Below are 17659 nucleotides of genomic sequence, written 5' to 3' on the forward strand. Positions count from 1 at the left end.
TGCTATAAATTCAGAGAAAAAAATATTCCTAGTATTCTAGGATCTCGAGTTCAATTCAAAAGTGGCTGAGTCATGTTGTGAATTGCGCCCAAAATTAGCGTCCAGGATACCGTATGTTCTCACTCAGCCGATTGCAGCTCCACGATGTCACGTGCTGAACCGACGAATTATAGCAACCACGCGTGCGTGTACGTGTCGTGTCAACACTTGTGTACACCCATTCACAGCTTCGCCGAATTGAAAACAAACTACTAACGGAAATTTCCTAAAAAGTGTATTTGACGCACTTTTGGAAATGATCTTCTTTTATTGTTTTCTTCTAAATGCCAACATGCCAGAAAGAATAATTTCACTGGGAGTTTAGTCCCATTACTATGTTTAAACCAAGTAAGCTTTTTAACAATAATTTTGTCAGAACACTTTTTGGATAGCTGCAAATGATAGGCCTACTCTTCCTTTAAAAATAGTGGAAAAAGTGCTAAATTTTAAATTTCACTGCAGCTATTATGAAAAACGTATCATTTCACTCCAGAGCAAGTACCAACATGACTAAGGAGTTAGGCTATTCGTCGGCTATATCACCAAAAGAAAGTCGCGTTTGGAGTTTTTCCATGTGTAATTTATAAACCATTCTATGCCTCCATTCTGAGAATTCTTTCTCCAAAACAATTTAAAGCAAAATGTGATCAGCCTACAATGTAATTTGGTATTACTGATAGGCATCCTTCAAGGATTTTGCCCCGGGACGTTCTGCAGACAACCAATGCATAAATCATCCCAGCTTTGTTGCACCATTTCTCTCAAACCTCTATGAAAAATTCCCTGACTATCTTTTAATAGCCCACACCGTTGCCCCTTTTATCCAAGACTATTTAAAATGCCAACACTTTTGCTTGGGGGTGAAGGCAGTGTCCAGAGATTGAAAATGGGATAATCACTCAAGGGATTGAGAAAAAAATTGTGAAAAGGTACTATCCTTGAAGGAGAGTTTTTACCTTTTGAAATGTTTTTCACGGTGTGAGTATGAATAGACAGCATATTCTCTAGTGCTCCATGGGTGTTTTCTGCTCTGGTTACATCAATTTTAATTGCACACTAGTCTTTCTTATCCACAGCTGTATCGTCCAGAATGTTGCCCTGTTTAAAAGTTTCAAAAATTAATTTGAGAGTAGATTTTGAAGTGTTGATTTTGATCTAATTGTTTAAGGCTAAAACTCTTGTGATTTTTGTTCCTCTTATTGTATAAAATTTGGAGGTCATTTTGTGCGTAGCCCCACAAATCAGCTTGCACTAAGCAGCTTTACAGAATTGGGTTTTAGTGGCAGTTATGTAGGCTTACAATGAAGCTTTCTCTGAAGGCCAAGAAAAGGAAGCCATCCACAAAGCTTGGAGGGATTGTTTCTGAAGAACATTTTTTTTTGGAAAGCTCTATTTTCTTTTAATCCAATATTCATAAATACCTAAGACAGTTTACCCATTCCTATTGGTTGAGAGCCTGTCATGTGGCCAGTTTTAAATGGTTGATAAAGACATGGCTGGCTGGTCTTGAATACTTTTCCAGTGTCACATGAAATTTGGACTCCGGTGCTTGTACCCTTTTATTGGTTGAACGTTCACAGTCCTAACATAGACATGTGCAATGCCACTGGTGTGAGTCAGTATTTCAAAGTCCTAAATTCACAATACACCGGCACAGCTGCGTTCTGCGCCACTTGAGCAGTACGTGCAACACACACACCAATCTTCATATAAGGAGTTGTTTACGACGTCCTTGCAAGAGGGACATACCATAATATAGCTAGAGGGGTGTCTAGAAAACATGAAGTAAATTTGTTGAACAAAATCGTTGGAAATTTATAATTTTTGACTTGTTTTGCCTTTTGGAGTTTTGATTTTGTTTGACCGAAAAGGTATGAATGGGATTCAGCTCGGGTAATTATCAGCATCCAGACTGCAGCCGGTCTTAAACATAGTGCTTAAAACGGGCCAAGCACACATTTATTCCCTTATTAAAAGTTTTTAAAAAGTGTGCATTCAGTTTGTCTATTGACAAATTAAAAAAAAAAAAAAAAAAAAACTTTAATAAAAACTGATTTTTTTTTTCCCCCCTTTATAAGATGATTCTTTTCACAAAATTTCTCACCGCATAGTCAAACCATTTCAAAAGTGTATGTAGCAATGGTTTGGAAATTTAATTTATTTAGTAGTACACCATACATGTTATGTACATGGGATCATAAATAGATATTTTAGGGGAAAACGAAGGTAACTTAATTTTGTACACACAGGTCCTCGTCATTAATATTCTGTTTTATTTATTGCATTTTTGGTTTTTATTATTTTGATTTGTCAAAAAAAGTCTTTCAATAAGCCAAATCTTATTGTTATCTGGCTTTACCTTTGCATAATTTAGAACCCTTCTGGCGATCTCTATTCTTGAGATCTCTAGCCACTCTTTTGACATTTCCAAGATCGTGATCTGTCTTATGTTTATTCGAACAGGAGCAAGACGGTACTGAGTCTGACAAGCAATCTGAAGTTCCGAAACGATTGCCGGAGGACCTAGCGATGTACGAACACTTCTTCAGAGAACTCACAGATTATGAAGAGGTATGGTCTAGGAAACTATCACCTACACGTAGCTGTCTCTGCCAGCCTCAAATCTCGTCTTTCCAAATACAAAAAAAAAAAAAAAGTTGACATCAACAAAGGAGCAAGGACATTTTCATGAGGTGTTCGAGTACTTATTTTCACTTCTACCAAAGTCTTGATTCTTTTGTTCTTTTGTGAATTTTAAGTGCATTTCAGAATAAAGGCTATGTCAAAAACCTGGATAACTTGGGAATTATCTACTGGATTTTTAGCCTATGGTGAACTGATGTTTTTTTTCCTAATGGTCAATTTTTTAACGCTGCATGTAGGTATATCTATGAAAAGAGAATGCATTGGAATATGTGCACGCAGACCTAAGCAAGAACATCCTATTCCAGTAGGTTACATGTGGGGAACCTAGCTGTATCCAGGTGGGAACATGCGGTGCTCTCAAAAAAAGGGGGTTTACCAAATTCAGCAGAGCATTCTAGATCTTGAGAAATTATAAGTGACGTATCTCTTGATCTCTGATATAAGTTTAACAGGTGTCAGTTCAAATAATTTTGATTTGATTCTGGAAAAAAATCTATCAGTTTTTGCAGGAGGAAAGTGACTCAGATCAGGAGACAGGAGATTGCCAGCCTATTCTCATCCCGACTGCCGGATCATCAAGTTCCTCCACCAACGCCCACCCTCACAGGACTCATTCCTCTTCTCTCCTCGTGAGCCGCACCCGACCTAGCAAGCAGCTCCGAGAGAATCGGCTGAGCTTGCCCAACCTGTCCCGCATGAGCAGCCTGGTCAACAGCAGCACCGGCCAGCCGCTGGATGAGCCGCAGCCCATACAGACCCTGGCTGTCAATGTCAGTGGGATACGGCTTGATCCATCTCTCCTAGATACCCAGCCTGAACCGAAACACTCCAGAACCTTATGTAAGTCGGTGGCTGCCGACAGCAGCAACGGCATCGACATGACAATCAAGGGTGGTCGTGCTTCCTTCACTGTCGGCAATCCCAATCGCTCACCCAAGCAAGCTACCTCATCCAACAGGTATAACCTACGCTCCCCGCCCAAACTACGCAAGCTCTCCAGGTCCTTAACAAGTCTGAAGCAGACGGCTTCCGATCATACCTCCCGTCCCGGATCCAGGCAGAGCAGTAAGTGGAAGTTAGATCCTGAGCTGGAAGAAACACAGCAAGATACCCTCAGGGCTTCCATGACCATATCTCGCATGACGCTCCGAACGCCAGAATCTCAGCCCCAGCACTGTGTCTCGCCAGAGTCTGACTCAATCAGCCTGGACGACTACAGCTCAGAACTGTACGCAGATCTGATGTGCAAAACCAAGAGGGTGTTGCCATTCCGGAGAATAGCACAGCCGGAGTTGCGCGGCCACAAAAGCCCGGCATCTCCAGAGTTGTTCTTCGAGAAATCTCCTGGTGTACAAAGGTGAGATAGCTGCGTACAACTTGTCATGCACATCTTCAGATTTGTCATCAGTCACTCCTTTGAAAATGTTACTGAAGTGTCTTCCTTCAGCATTGATTTTCTTTTATTTATTACCATAGTTTTCTCTGTTTTTGTGCATTTAGTGCATGCTGAATTTTTTTTCGAAACTAAAGTATAAACTATCTCTGATAGGTCTCTCTCAAATGACGTCATTTCCTACAGACCAGCCACGTGCATCAGCATTTTGAGCGTCAAGTTGCATAACGCGCATCGGCTGCGCCGTATTTCGAACACACTTCGAGCAACAAGCGTGCGTGTTTGGAACATTTTCAACACTGCGTAATGCGTGCTTGATTGTGTAAAATATACAGTTGCAGTTCTCCTACAGAGATGGCCGTCTTTGACCTATATAATTTTAAGTTTGAACAAAGAAATTGACTGGAGCAGAGTCTGAACCTGCGACCTCCGGATAACCGTTCCAGTGCCCTACCAACTGAGCTATCCAGCCCTATGTTGGTGGCTCCCAATTTAGTCAATATCTTTGTTCAAGGGGGGCTAGTTAGAAGCCATAAACCTGATATGCCATGTAGCCAGGGACTACGCCCAAAGTCACGATGCATTCAATGTTGCAAACCCGGGAAATAACAAACAGGAATCACTCAGAGACCACTCGGAGGGAATATGGCTTTTAATTACAAATATACTGAGTAAGTTTCCCTTTGTGATTTCTTTGAAAATGTTTAATTTAATTTCTAAATTTCTTAGTCCTGTTCTTCAACCAGTTCGCACCGGGATTATTTTGTCATTGAACCTTGATGCCAGACGGGTTCAGATATTAATGGCCTCGCATGTTTATCCGTCATCCGTTCCAAAAACCGCAAAGCCTTTGCGTGTATGCACCTCATCAGACGTGAACTGTTCTAATAGTTGTTTGATCCCTAGACTCCAAAACTCCATTTGAGAATCATTTTGCATCGTAATGTCTTTCCACAGAGCCATGATATTTGAGGACATTGACCGAGTAATCCATCCAGACAAAGTCATAGACAGGGTGGTCTTTGACTTGGACACCGAGGTCAGGACGAGGGGTTCAGGGTCAGAGGCAACCAGCAGCTCCGAACTGTCATCTGATTCCTCGGCCAGACGCAATAGGTATGCAAACACTTCATGTAATCGTACCGGTAGTAGGAAATTAATTATTGCATGAACAAAGTAAAATTGACCAAAGTGGGATTTGAGTTGATGACTTCTAGAATCCTTAGTAGCCCTGCACCAAGTGAACTATCTATCTATCTAAAGTGATCACCCGCTTGTGCAGTGTCTTTGTTCTGGGATTGTTTAATAATCAGAAGGTGGAGATGACAGCCCTACTTGATGACATAACCAGGGTTGAAGGGTAGAAAGCAAGAGAAAGTAGAACATTGCCAACCAGACTCAGTTGCAGCTTCAATATTGTCTTTCCTCGAACCTTGCATACCTTTATTCTCACTTCTCTAATTAAAACCCTCCTTTATTAACCCTCCTATACTTGTAACTGTCACTAACTATCAAAAAACCTAACCCTACCTCCCTCGGTAGCTTTTGTACAGGCTGGTCACCAACTACCAGAAATCCCTATGGATTACAACATATACAGTAGAACGCTGCTATAACGAACATCGCGGGATCCACAGAAATTGTTCGTAATAGCGATCGTTTGGTATAGCGATACCAAATGATCTGCCGGTGCCGGTGTTCCGGTACTCATTTTTCAATAAATAGCGCCCTTCAGAACTTCACCCTGCAGGCCATGGTACTTTTAGCTATTGAAAGATGACTTTGAACACGTGCCCACTATTGAATAATGTAATTACACAGATTGTGAGCTTACTACCTGTACCTACAGCAATGGGTTGCTTTCCTCTTCTATTCTTTGGGAAAATAATAGCCACTTTTCGCTCTTCTGTTGACATTTTTCAACAGCAATGTTCGATGCATTTTGTACACAAAAATAAAGAGCCAAGGACGATATTCGGTATAGCTGAATGTTCGGTATAGCGGTGTTCGGTATATCGATGTTCCACTGTAACAGCCAAAGCCTGTTTAAAGTGGTTTGATAGATTGGTTGACCATTAATACTGATACAGGTTGTGTAGCAGCCATTTTAACCTGTCAATTATACTGGTACCAATATGAGGCCAGTTTACAGACCTGTTCAAAATTGTAACCTGATAGATTTTGATCCATAAGGTTGCTCACTACACATCATCACTGAGAGAGGGAGGGTTTTAACATTTGTCACTGCAAAGATGTAATTTGTCATCCTTTGTTTCCCCCATCCACTCTCTTCAAGTTCCCTGGAGGAGTCAACTTTGACCTTTGACTCCCAGTTTGAGTGTGGCAACCTGAGGAAGGCCATTCAGGTCCGGCAGTACGAGTACGACCTGCTATTGAACTCGGACATAAACAGCAATCACCACCACCAGTGGTTCTACTTTGAGGTATCCAGCATGAGGGCGGACGTGCAGTACCGGCTCAATGTCATCAACTGCGAGAAAACCAACAGCCAGTTTAACTATGGTACTAAACCTTGTTTTCTTTCATTTTGGACTTGTCAAAACTTAAGGTGGAAAACCCCCCTGAAATCGATTTATGCTAACTTCCTGTTCAAATCAATGAATTGAAGTTACTTGTGTGGCTGATGTCAAGTAGCACCTACATGTACAATTTGAGATTAGCTCAGCAGTTGCAACGGCGGATCGAGGGGGGGGGGGGGGGTGGCGACGAGGGCCATTGGTCTCCCCCCCCCCCCCCAAAAAGGAACCCAATTTTTTTTCTTCAATTGACGTCGCAAAAATAGGCAGCCACTGCGTACAGCACTATCTTTTGCTAAAAGAGATTGGTTTAAATGGTCAGCAGTTGCCTCAGATCGCACAACAGAGCATCTAGGTCAAGGTCACAGTGGCTAAAACAAAAGAAATTTTGTCAGCGCGATAACTTGAGAAATACTTTACATGTGAACTTCAAATTTGGTTTGTGGATTGTCCTTGGCAATCGTAAGAGGCCTATTGCATTTGGGGCCGAAAGGTCAAGGATCAAGGTCACAGTGGCTAAAACAATAGAAATTTTGTCTGCGCGATAACTTGAGAAATACTTTACATGCGAACTTCAAATTTGGTTTGTGGATTGTCCTTGGCAATCCTAAGAAGCCTATTGCATTTGGGGTTGAAAGGTCAAGGGTCAAGGTCACAGTGGCTAAAACAAAAGAAATTTTGTCAGCATGATAACTTGAGAAATACTTTACATGTGAACTTCAAATTTGGTTTGTGGATTGTTCTTGGTAATCCGAAGAAGCCTATTGCATTGGGGGTCGAAAGGTCAAGGGTCAAGGTCACAGTGGCTAAAACAATAGAAATCTTGTATTTATTCTGAGATCATAGGTATTAATTCATATAAAACCTACAGAAAACACTAATGCTGTCAATAAACGTTCCATGTGACCAAGGTACATGTAAGTTGATGTTAAAATGAGTGGTGTTATGTCATGGGAACAGTCACGGTTGCGGGGCATTTGTGTTTGTAAACACACCTGACTTGTTTTATAAAGCGGCCGCTAATGATACCATATTTTCTAACAAATTTGATGCCTTTTTCCCCCGTCTTCAACCTCCCCAAAGGTATGCAACCAGTCCTGTATTCAGTACGAGAGGCCATGGAAGGGCGCCCTCACTGGGTGCGAGCAGGCATCGACATCTGCTACTACAAGAACAACTTTGCCCGTAGCTCCCTAGCCACGGGGGGACAGAAGGGCAAGAGTTATTACACGTTTGCCTTCACGCTAATCTTCCAGTACACGAACGACATCTGCTACTTGGCCTATCATTACCCGTTCACGTATACAATGATGAAGGTAATGAGAATATCTGTACTTTTTATTGTAAGATTATTTCAGAGTAAAAAATAAAAATTATAAAGTTGAGCAAAGAAATTGGCTGGAGCGGGGTTTGAACCTGCGATCTCCAGATTGCCGTTCTGGTGCTCTACCAACTGAGCTTATCCAGCCCTATGTTGGTGGCTTTTCCCAATTTGTCAATATCTTTGTTAATTAACCCTAACCCTGCCAGGCGCAGCACAACACCAGATTTTTCCATTTTTCCTTGCTCTTTTTGATGTTGTGTAGAGATGTCTGAATATCACTTATGTGAAAGTCACACACTTCTTAAACTTGAGGTGTGCATTCTCCTTGGTAACACTATTGTTTAAAGGTACCATACAACATTTGCAAACATTAAAAACAAAACTACCAGATTATTATGAAATACCTTACTTGAGTGGAGTGATAATAGTCTGAAGCATCCTGTGAAATCATGGCACCTGGTGTGCTGTCATTTTCAAGAAAAGTGGACTTTTTGTAATTTTTGCAATTTCCAACAATGGTTGGCCGACCATCGTTGGAAAAAACTGGCTTTCTTCAAATACTGCCCCCAATTTACCAAATTTAGTCAGTCCACATTTTGTTTGCAATCAGTTACACATCCGTGAACAAGTGCAAGCCAGCTAGTCTGGTTCCCTGACCTGACAGTTCCCCGACATCTATAAAGTGCTCCGTTTCTTCGGAAGTAGGGTCATGAAACCAGACTACAAGAACAACCTTTTTTGTCTTGGTTTTTCCAGCTCCTATGAACGCAAAACTTTAAACAAGTCAGTGTAACAATATTTGTCAACAAATATTCGTCAAAAAAACCCAAATCCATGCATGTCTGAAAATTACAGCAAAGCAAATGTTGTATACTATCTTTTGGGTAACAATGAGAGCACTTGTACAAGCTGCTTTTATTAATGTGCGGTACATGTATGACCTCAAGAATGGCTCTTACTTTTGGTATAGGTATTAGTTCAAATCACAGCTCTGAAGGCCAAATCCAATAACAAACTTTTTCATCTAGTTTTTCCTGGTTATCAGTCTAACCTACTTGTACTCCATGTGTTCTAGGTGCATCTTCTGAAGCTTGAGGCCAGCCTAGGCGAATGGAGCAATATTTACTATCGCAATCAGTCATTATGTGATACCCTGGGTGGCAACTCATGCCCCCTGCTGACCATTACTAGCAACCCGTCAACTCTGGACAAGGAAGGAGTGACTCAATTTAGTAAGTTATCAGTCCTATTTTGATGATTTATTTCTTGAATCTCCTATTCAACAGCAGAATTTATATAAACAATGCTTTCTACTAACTTTTTGACAAGAAATTTACATACTTGCGTCAGTTGTAATTAAAATGTTACGTCCCCTTTTTCCAGTGTTGTAGGACTCGAGTCCAGGACTCGGATTCGAGTCGGACTCAAGTCACATTTTTCATGACTCGGACTCGGCTCGAGTCACATTGGAAAATGACTTTGACTCGGACTCGACTATGATGACTCGGACTTGAGCTTGTGACTCGTGACTCGAGTCACGTATTTTCATCAAAAGAGTAAACATGTTACGTATTTGTGCGACGGACGTAGCATTCTTTTTACTCCATAGACAAACAAGGGGCTGCAGAAAATTGTATCCAGGGGCCACGCACGCACGTCTAATGCGTGCACGACGAGCACCGGAGTTTTTTAAACATGAGTATTTCATCCTGATGGAGCATATTAATTAAACTCTTGTGTATAATCAGTGAAAATGCCATGGAAATCCATTCATGCAAACCAGAGATCTAACATATTGTAAAAGGCTATGGGTTTTTCACCCATTCGAATGGGATTTACACAGTTAGTGATATCAGTCCATCAGATTGTCATGGGTCTTTTCACTCTGATGTAAATTAAGTTAACTGTGTAAATCCCATCCTATTGGAATGGGTGAAAAACCCATAGCCTTTTACAATCTGTTAGATCTTTAGTTTGCATGAACGGATTTCCATGGCATTTTTACTGAATATACACAAGGGTATAATTAATATTCTCCTTCAAGATGAAATACTCATGTTAAGTAGTTTTTGAGAAATTAAAGGATATCTGCTTGCACAACTTGTTTAGGACACCCTGTAGTTTGAAATACTATGACAAAGTTAAAAATGGTATAAAATGAAATAAAAAACAACCAACATCCGATTCAGGGCAATAGGCCAAAATACATTATAAGCTCAACTTCTTTCACCAGGATTGCGACCCTACATCCTGTTGTCCTCCCGTGTCCATCCTGGTGAGAGTAACAGCTCTTGGGTCATGAAGGGCGTCTTGAAGTACCTGCTGAGCTCACATCCCACCGCCCAGCTGCTCAGAGATACCTACATCTTCAAGATCATTCCCATGTTGAATCCGGATGGTGTTATCAACGGAAGGTGAGCTTGATTGCAACCATCGGCGTCGCCAGGAATTTGGGGGGGGGGGGGGCAAAGCACATTTTCTCCCCCCTGAAATCCCTGTACTTTTTCTTGATTTATCATTTTTCAAGGGTGGGCAGGGACGTTTGCCCTCCCACCCCCCCCCCCCCCCAACCCATTAAATTAACAGCAATATGACACTGCGCCTCTTTTTCTTTCTTTCTTTTTCCCCTTCTCCCTCCCCCCCCCCCCCCCTTGCTATGCCCATGATTACAACATTATGAATGTTATTAAATTTTATTCATAAATACCTAAGACAGTTTACCCATTCCTATTTGTTCATAGCCCGTCACGGTAGTGGTTGTAAATGGTTGATAAAACACCAACCGGTTTTAAACACTTTTTTTCTGGCACCCTTGCGTTCTGCACCACATCACGCATTATGCGCCACACACTTGGCAATTTCCATATAAGGAGATTTTTAGTACTGCATGTGCAAGGCACATACCATAACCACAGCTACAGGGTTAGGGTTTTGGTTATTACAAAAATGGGTTACCAGATAAAAATGTCATGTGGTGTTTGTTGCTTGTGATAAGTTCTTGCTTGATTTTTTCAGCTTAGCTGGTTAACTTGCTTAATTTTGAATTGTGTCTCCAAAACCATAGACGAATTTGAAATTCTCCGTAGGAATATCTTTATACTTCACATGATTTTTTTGGAAGTCCCAATACTTTCAGATTGTGTTGTTTTTACTTTAATTTTGTTTCTTTTCAGTCATCGTTGCTCTCTGACAGGAGAAGATCTCAATCGTCGATGGGACAGCCCAAACCCTGATCTCCACCCAACTATTTATCACACAAAAGGCCTTCTGCAATACCTTGCCATGTGCAGCAGAAGCCCTCTGGTTAGTACTTCTCGTCTTAACATCTTTACAACAACAACAAAAAGAATCAAAAATACAGTTTTTAAGAAACTAAAAAGGGATTTACATATTTTATTCCAAAGATTGAATTCTTTGATATAAATGTCTGAAAGCATTGGTTGGGCACATTTGTACTCTGTGAAAACCCTGGCAATTTCAATTGTTAAATAGTTTAAATATCTGCATGAGTCAGTAGATGATTGTGGGTTGCAGGTCTGCCTGAGAAAGTTTGGTCTTACCGAAACACTGGAAGAAGAAATTGTCGATATCTTAGCCACAACTTCTTGATCGTCATAGGTGTTTTGTGATTTCCACGGTCACTCCCGGAGGAAAAACGTCTTCATGTACGGCTGCAGTGAGGCCCAATCCCAACTGGCTGATGATGTGGCTGCCATTAATGGCAATAAGCAAGAGGACACCAGCTACAAGGTACAAATGTCATCGGGGGATTTCCCGTTTAAATTTCTTTTCAAAAAAGTGACTTGGTTAAGCTAATACATTATGTGTTCTGTACTATTTTATGTTGCTTGTATGTGTTGCTGTTGATATTGTCAACTTTTTTAGCTGCTGGATGGCAGCTCAACAAATCATCATGTCTCTCCGTTAGTGTGTTAGTTAGTTAGTAACAAACGTTGACATTGTCTATTGCTCCTACATGTTTTGACCGATTTCAACCAAACTTTATCCAAATTATCAGTAGCCCAGCCCCAACATGTCACCGTGACGAAACTGGGGTCAAAGGTCATCATGGGGTCACTGGGGACAAAAAGGTTTTTTTTACTCAAAACAAAACTCCTTCCAGAAATTACATGGCACAATCACGTGACTCATGCATGAACACGAATTCGTTGGCCTGCAGCTTCCGAGATATTTCCAATCGAGCTTGCTTGAAATGTGAGAGCTTCATTTTGACTTTGACGGGAACAAAGCCGTCCTATGGAATCCTACACAAGTGCTTCCTCAACGGCAGAAGTGACACGGAATGTAGACATTGAAGTACCCTTGACTGCCACTTTTGGCACACAGGTGTATCTCTTTCCCTAATTAGCATTTATGTGCTATTCACATGAGAGTTAGTTACACGTTAGTTTGCTATATGCGTGTGTATGCATGAGCTGGTGTGTGAAGACTAAAGTGCAAACCCGACCCGAAACTGAAACTAACCTGATCCGAAACCGACTTCGGTTTGATTCGGGTCAGGTTGTCCATCATTTCAGTCAGGTCGGGTTGGTTTTGGTTTTGCATTTGCGATTTTCGGGTAAGGTCGGGTTGGTTACAAAAAAATAAAATAAACTGAAATAAACCGGGAAAAAATAAAACAGTTTTGCAATTCACATGGTGCAGTATTTATTGCACAGTCACTGTGCCCGGTACGACTAACTGTGGTTTGCGGTCTATCACTCACAGTCTATAACATGTAGGCCCACCAGTAGGTCACATGGTGAGTACCGTACGGTATGATTTAGTTACTGAAAGACGATGATCACGCAACGCGGGTTAGTTCAGGCACAAAAAGCGGACACAGTTGCCCAAGCCAGATATTCACATTTTTCTTCCAGATGGGTTCCGTTTGGTTTACCTGGAATTTTTGTCAAGTCGGGTCAGGTCGGCTTAAGGAAGTTCAGATCGGTTTCGGTTCGGATTTTGTTTATATCTATAATGTTTCGGGTGGGTTTGGCCTGGTCAACCCGACCCCATGCACAACATTAGTGCAGACACACTGTCATTTACTGTCCTTTGTTAATATATTACACATTCCCTTCTATTGTTCCTGCACAGAGTTAGTTGGCTCCCTATGCCTTGCAGTAGACTGCTGACAGTCCTGAACATTTTTTATCTCATTTATTTCCCTCACAGACACTTCCTCGGATCTTGAACCAGTCTGCTCCAGCGTTCTCACTCAGCTCCTGCAGCTTTGTTGTTGAGAAGGCCAAGGAGGCCACAGCTAGGGTGGTAGTTTGGAAGGAACTAAGGGTGCCGCGTAGTTACACCATGGAGAGTACCTACTGTGGCTGTGACCAGGGACAGTACAAGGTGAGTAGGTGTGGATTATGCCCCTCCCCCTCCCCCTGTACACCATGGAGAATACATAATTTGAGTGAGGATCTTGGGTCAGGGACAGTACAAGATGTGAGTTCTTCTCCCCATCCCTCTGCCTGTATACCATAGAGAGTATGCACCGTTGACGTGACTAGGAACTGTATAATGTGTGTAAATTGTGCGTGATTTCCTGGCAATGCTAAGCACAATATTTTATGCCAACAGAGTCTATTTCACAGAAACCACAAGCAAAAACAAAACAAACGGCACATTATCATCACTGTAAAAAGGTGCGTAAGTTTGTGACGTTAACCATAGATGAATGCATGTTGTTGCAACCATAAGCACATCCACGCTGTCAAATAGTGCTTTTAAGTTAGAACAATTTTCTGCTGTAGACCTTTCTTTGCCAAACCTTGGAGGGCACTTTTGCCAACCAAAGGTTTTTTTGCAAATTATGGAAGGTCAACATGGCAATAAAGACTAGTTATTGATGTTTTGAACCATATCATTGGATTGCTGAGCATACAAAATAATCCAGAAAGGCAGCCAAAGACTTCATAAACATATCTCTTCCGACATAATGAGGGTGTTAATATGCAATTTTGGGCAAAATCCATTGCCAACCACGGTTTAATTTCAACCCGCTCACTGTTTACAAACAACAGAAAGGTCTATAGTAGGTAGAACTATTTTGCTCACTGTAAAGCAGTGCCTTGAAATTGGACCCCGCCCCCTCTCCCTGTATACCATGGAGAATATGCACTGTGTGAGTGACTTGAGGCAGTACAAGGTGAGTGTTAGAACTATGCCCAGAACCTCTCCCTGTGCTCCATGGAGAGAACAAACTGTTATGACCAGGGACAGTACCAGCACCGCCCCCTCTCCTGTTATATCATGGAGATTACTTTACATTCCCGCCATTATCCAGGGCTTCCAAATCACCACGGCCATGCTAGAAGAGATGGGCCAGAAGTTCTGTGAAGGGCTCCTTCGCCTCATTACACGGCGGTCCTCCGAAAGACTGTTGTCTGACAAATCACCCTCCCAGACTTCGCTTTCATCAACAAGGATCTTCCCTGGATCAGTGAATTTGGCAGTTACGAAGGATGAAGATGATTACGGAAGGTAAGGTTAAACTCTACCTTGTATGGCTGAGTCATTTATTATTGCCAATTAGTCAGACTTGTACTTGAGTCACCAAACATCGAGTCCCAGTCACCTCTCCTGAGTCCGAGTCCCGAGTGACAAAAGTCGAGTCCGAGTCACAAAGATCGAGTCCGAGTCACAAGTCACCTTTAATATATACATGTACTGGAAATAAATGTTGAGGTACTGCTAAAACCTCACAGTGTAAATGTTTCAATTTTTCACAGCTTTTCTCTAATTTATGACTGGAAATACATGCATACCATCTCAAATAAGGCAAGGCACAGGTTCTGGAAAGGGTAATCTGGCACCGAACACTATCACGTTTGCATTTACGCAATATCAAGATTGGACGCTGGGGTGCATATTTCTATACATTGATTTCCCAAATCAATATATCGGAAACAAGCAAGACGCACGCGTTGTGTATGTACAGTACGTAGATGCATTTCTTCTGCACCGCACAGACTGTATTACCTGCTCAGGTGAGGATCGTCTACAAAATAATTTGTAATTATATTGTTAAAAAAAATAAGTGATTTGTGGTAATTTTGGTCTCGAGTCACACAGGTCGAGTCTGAGTCCAAGTCTAAGTCCACAGGGTCGAGTCCGAGTCCGACTCCAAGTCATTTGTATAGTGACTCGAGTCCAAGTCCGAGTCAAGGAAAATGGGCCTCGAGTCTGAGTCACGAGTCATACAAGTCTGCAATTCGCTCTTTTCATACTTCCGCCATGGGCATACACAGCCTCAATATAGCCGCTTCAGTGATTCCCGTGTCGGGGTTCAGATCACTGAACCGGCTATTTTTATTGTGTAAAGTTGCCAGATCGAGGCTGTGCATGCTTAAGTGCAGAGTGTGAAAAGAGCAAATTAGGTATCCTAATAACACATGGACTATTATAATCAAATTGACATGGCAAGAAACTTGGTTCAAACCCCGTTAGCTCAATGTTTGGCTAGCATCCAGTTAGTACCAAGCACAGAAATTTGCCAAGCCCCCCCCCCCCCAGGTTACCAGCCAAGATTCCATATGATTTCCATTGCCTGTGACTGGTTGTCAGCTGGTTAATGTATAGCACATACATATCCTGAGCAGTTTTTAGAAGTATTGAACTTTTTAGAAGTATTGAAGTAATTTCTTTGTAAAGCGCATTGAGATTTCGTATGTAATGCGCTATATAAGAACTAATTATTATTATTATTATTAGTTTTTGCTGCATGGAATGTGGTTGTGGTCTCTGTTTTCAAATTTCAATATTTTTTCACAATATTTTTTCAATGTTTTTTGTGTGTGTCAGCCCCGGGGAAGACGTGGATGCCTTGCTTCAAGCCTCTGTCCGTCTCAAGGAACTGTCCGCCGGCCAGCAATGCACTAGGAGGAAACGTCCTAGCAATGACTTGGAATCGGGCGAAGATGAAGAGGATGACGAAGAGAATTATGTGTCGGAGGGAAGCGACAACGGAGCGTGCGAAAAGAACAGCGATGAGGGGACTGAAGACATTTCGCCAGAGGTCGGCGGGACGGAGCTGGGGGACTAGGGTTGCCTGTGAATGGGATAGTCGACAGTTGATATCAGGGTCCAGGTCCAACTCATCACTGCTCCCAAGGGCAATCTTAAGATGTTTAAATTTTAAAGTTCCTGAAATTGTCTGCTCATAAGAGTAAACTCCGAATCCAAAATTTGAAGGTTTTGAGTAGTATTGTTTATGAGTTACATTGTTTAAGGTTTTTTTAACTTTCGCTGTCCGTAACTTCTGTCTGTACCTCTAGTATTTAAAGTTGGACAGAGTGTTTATCTTAAACTATAGGTTTTGGAGTTTCCTCATATGACCACACAAGTTAAGAAATTTAAAGAAAATTTGTGAGATTGACCTCGAGAGGCACGATGATTTGACATGCAAAGATTCCAATGGAGCCTGAATTCTTCTTCCCACCGATTTGCACTATCCGCTCCGTTCACAAGTACCCCCTCACCAGCAAGGAAAGTACAGTTGGGGGTGACTGAACGACGCCATCTTGCCTGACTACAATATTTTGCCGCGAAGCGCGGCCACAGCGTGTACAAAGTATAAATCCCCTGGTTTACGTGCGTCACACACAAGGAACGGTGCGCGCGTCAACCTGCGAAATGTATGTGTCCCGCCCATGGGACGTCATTGCTAGGTAAATGGGCGCCCTCTTTTGTTGGCGCACGGAGCCCATAGGAACAAAAGTGAGGTTGCCTTACAAAGCTAGGACCCTCATGGAGTTAGTGTGATGGTAACTGAGCGGTTCACAGAAGAGCTCATTCAGCTCGTTCAAGTGGGCCAGAGCTTTTCATTGCAGCCTCTTTTACTACCAACCCATTTGCATTGTTTGCCACTCTTGTCTGTAAAATGTATTCAAAGGCACTTAGCAACATTTGCAACTACCCGTTCGTACCGATTTAACAAAAAAATCTTTGCTCAAAGTGAAGATAGGAGTGGTACCAAATACCCTGTGAAATTATTCCACCTGAAATGGTATCATTCGGAAGAAAATAGTCATTGAAGGTGATTTAAGAAAGTGTGTAGTGTAATTTGCTGAACAAAACTAGGAGCCACTTCAGCAGTGGTGCCATGCCTGCACGCGTGCCACATGCCGCATGCGTTCTTTAAGAGGTTGTGGAATGCTCGAAGACATTTCCGTCATTTTGGGGGTATATGTAGCCTAAGGTGTGATGAAATAAAAACGACTATTGTTTCTGTCATGAAATGAGTACAAAGGGTACTTTTGAGAGCTATTTTTCAGGTCCTGTTTCGACCCGAACGTGCAATTTGTGTAAAAGTCGTCGTTGCGGGCAGCAAACAAAACACAGTAAATCGTGACGTAATAAACAGGACTCGTTTATGCTACTCTGCATCAGGAGTCCTGTTTATTACGTCACGATTTACTGTGTTTTGTTTGCTGCCCGCAACGATGACTTTTACACAATTGCACGTTCGGGTCGAAACAGGCATGACAGGACTTGAAAAACAGCTGTCAAAAGTACCTTTTGTACTCATTTATGACAGAAACAATAGTCGTTTTTATTTCATCACACCTTAGGCTACATATACCCCAAAAATGACGGAAATGTCTTCGAGCATTCCACAACCTCTTTAAAGACAAGGTGAGCGCACATTATTGGTACCCGATTGGTCGAAGGAGCCCAAAGTGCGTGCGTAGTACCTGAGCGCGACTCACGTGA

At 42.0% G+C, this 17659-nt stretch overlaps 1 protein-coding gene across 1 annotated transcript in view; it reads left to right on the forward strand.

Moving 5' to 3' along the window:
* Window positions 1-16935, forward strand: part of LOC119745443 (cytosolic carboxypeptidase 1-like) — a 41462-nt gene extending 24527 nt beyond the window's left edge. The window contains exons 12-23 of the mRNA XM_038221792.1: window positions 2503-2610; window positions 3186-4042; window positions 5036-5194; window positions 6375-6601; window positions 7699-7931; window positions 9015-9171; window positions 10173-10353; window positions 11113-11242; window positions 11558-11689; window positions 13118-13294; window positions 14232-14428; window positions 15749-16935. Coding sequence (XP_038077720.1) covers window positions 2503-2610; window positions 3186-4042; window positions 5036-5194; window positions 6375-6601; window positions 7699-7931; window positions 9015-9171; window positions 10173-10353; window positions 11113-11242; window positions 11558-11689; window positions 13118-13294; window positions 14232-14428; window positions 15749-15989 — 2799 coding nt within the window. The 3' untranslated portion in view covers window positions 15990-16935. The remainder of the gene's footprint in view (window positions 1-2502; window positions 2611-3185; window positions 4043-5035; window positions 5195-6374; window positions 6602-7698; window positions 7932-9014; window positions 9172-10172; window positions 10354-11112; window positions 11243-11557; window positions 11690-13117; window positions 13295-14231; window positions 14429-15748) is intronic.
* Window positions 16936-17659: the final 724 nt, after the last annotated feature.

This window comes from Patiria miniata, unplaced genomic scaffold (assembly GCF_015706575.1).
Source record: "Patiria miniata isolate m_02_andy unplaced genomic scaffold, ASM1570657v1 HiC_scaffold_7, whole genome shotgun sequence".
NCBI lineage: Eukaryota > Metazoa > Echinodermata > Asteroidea > Valvatida > Asterinidae > Patiria > Patiria miniata.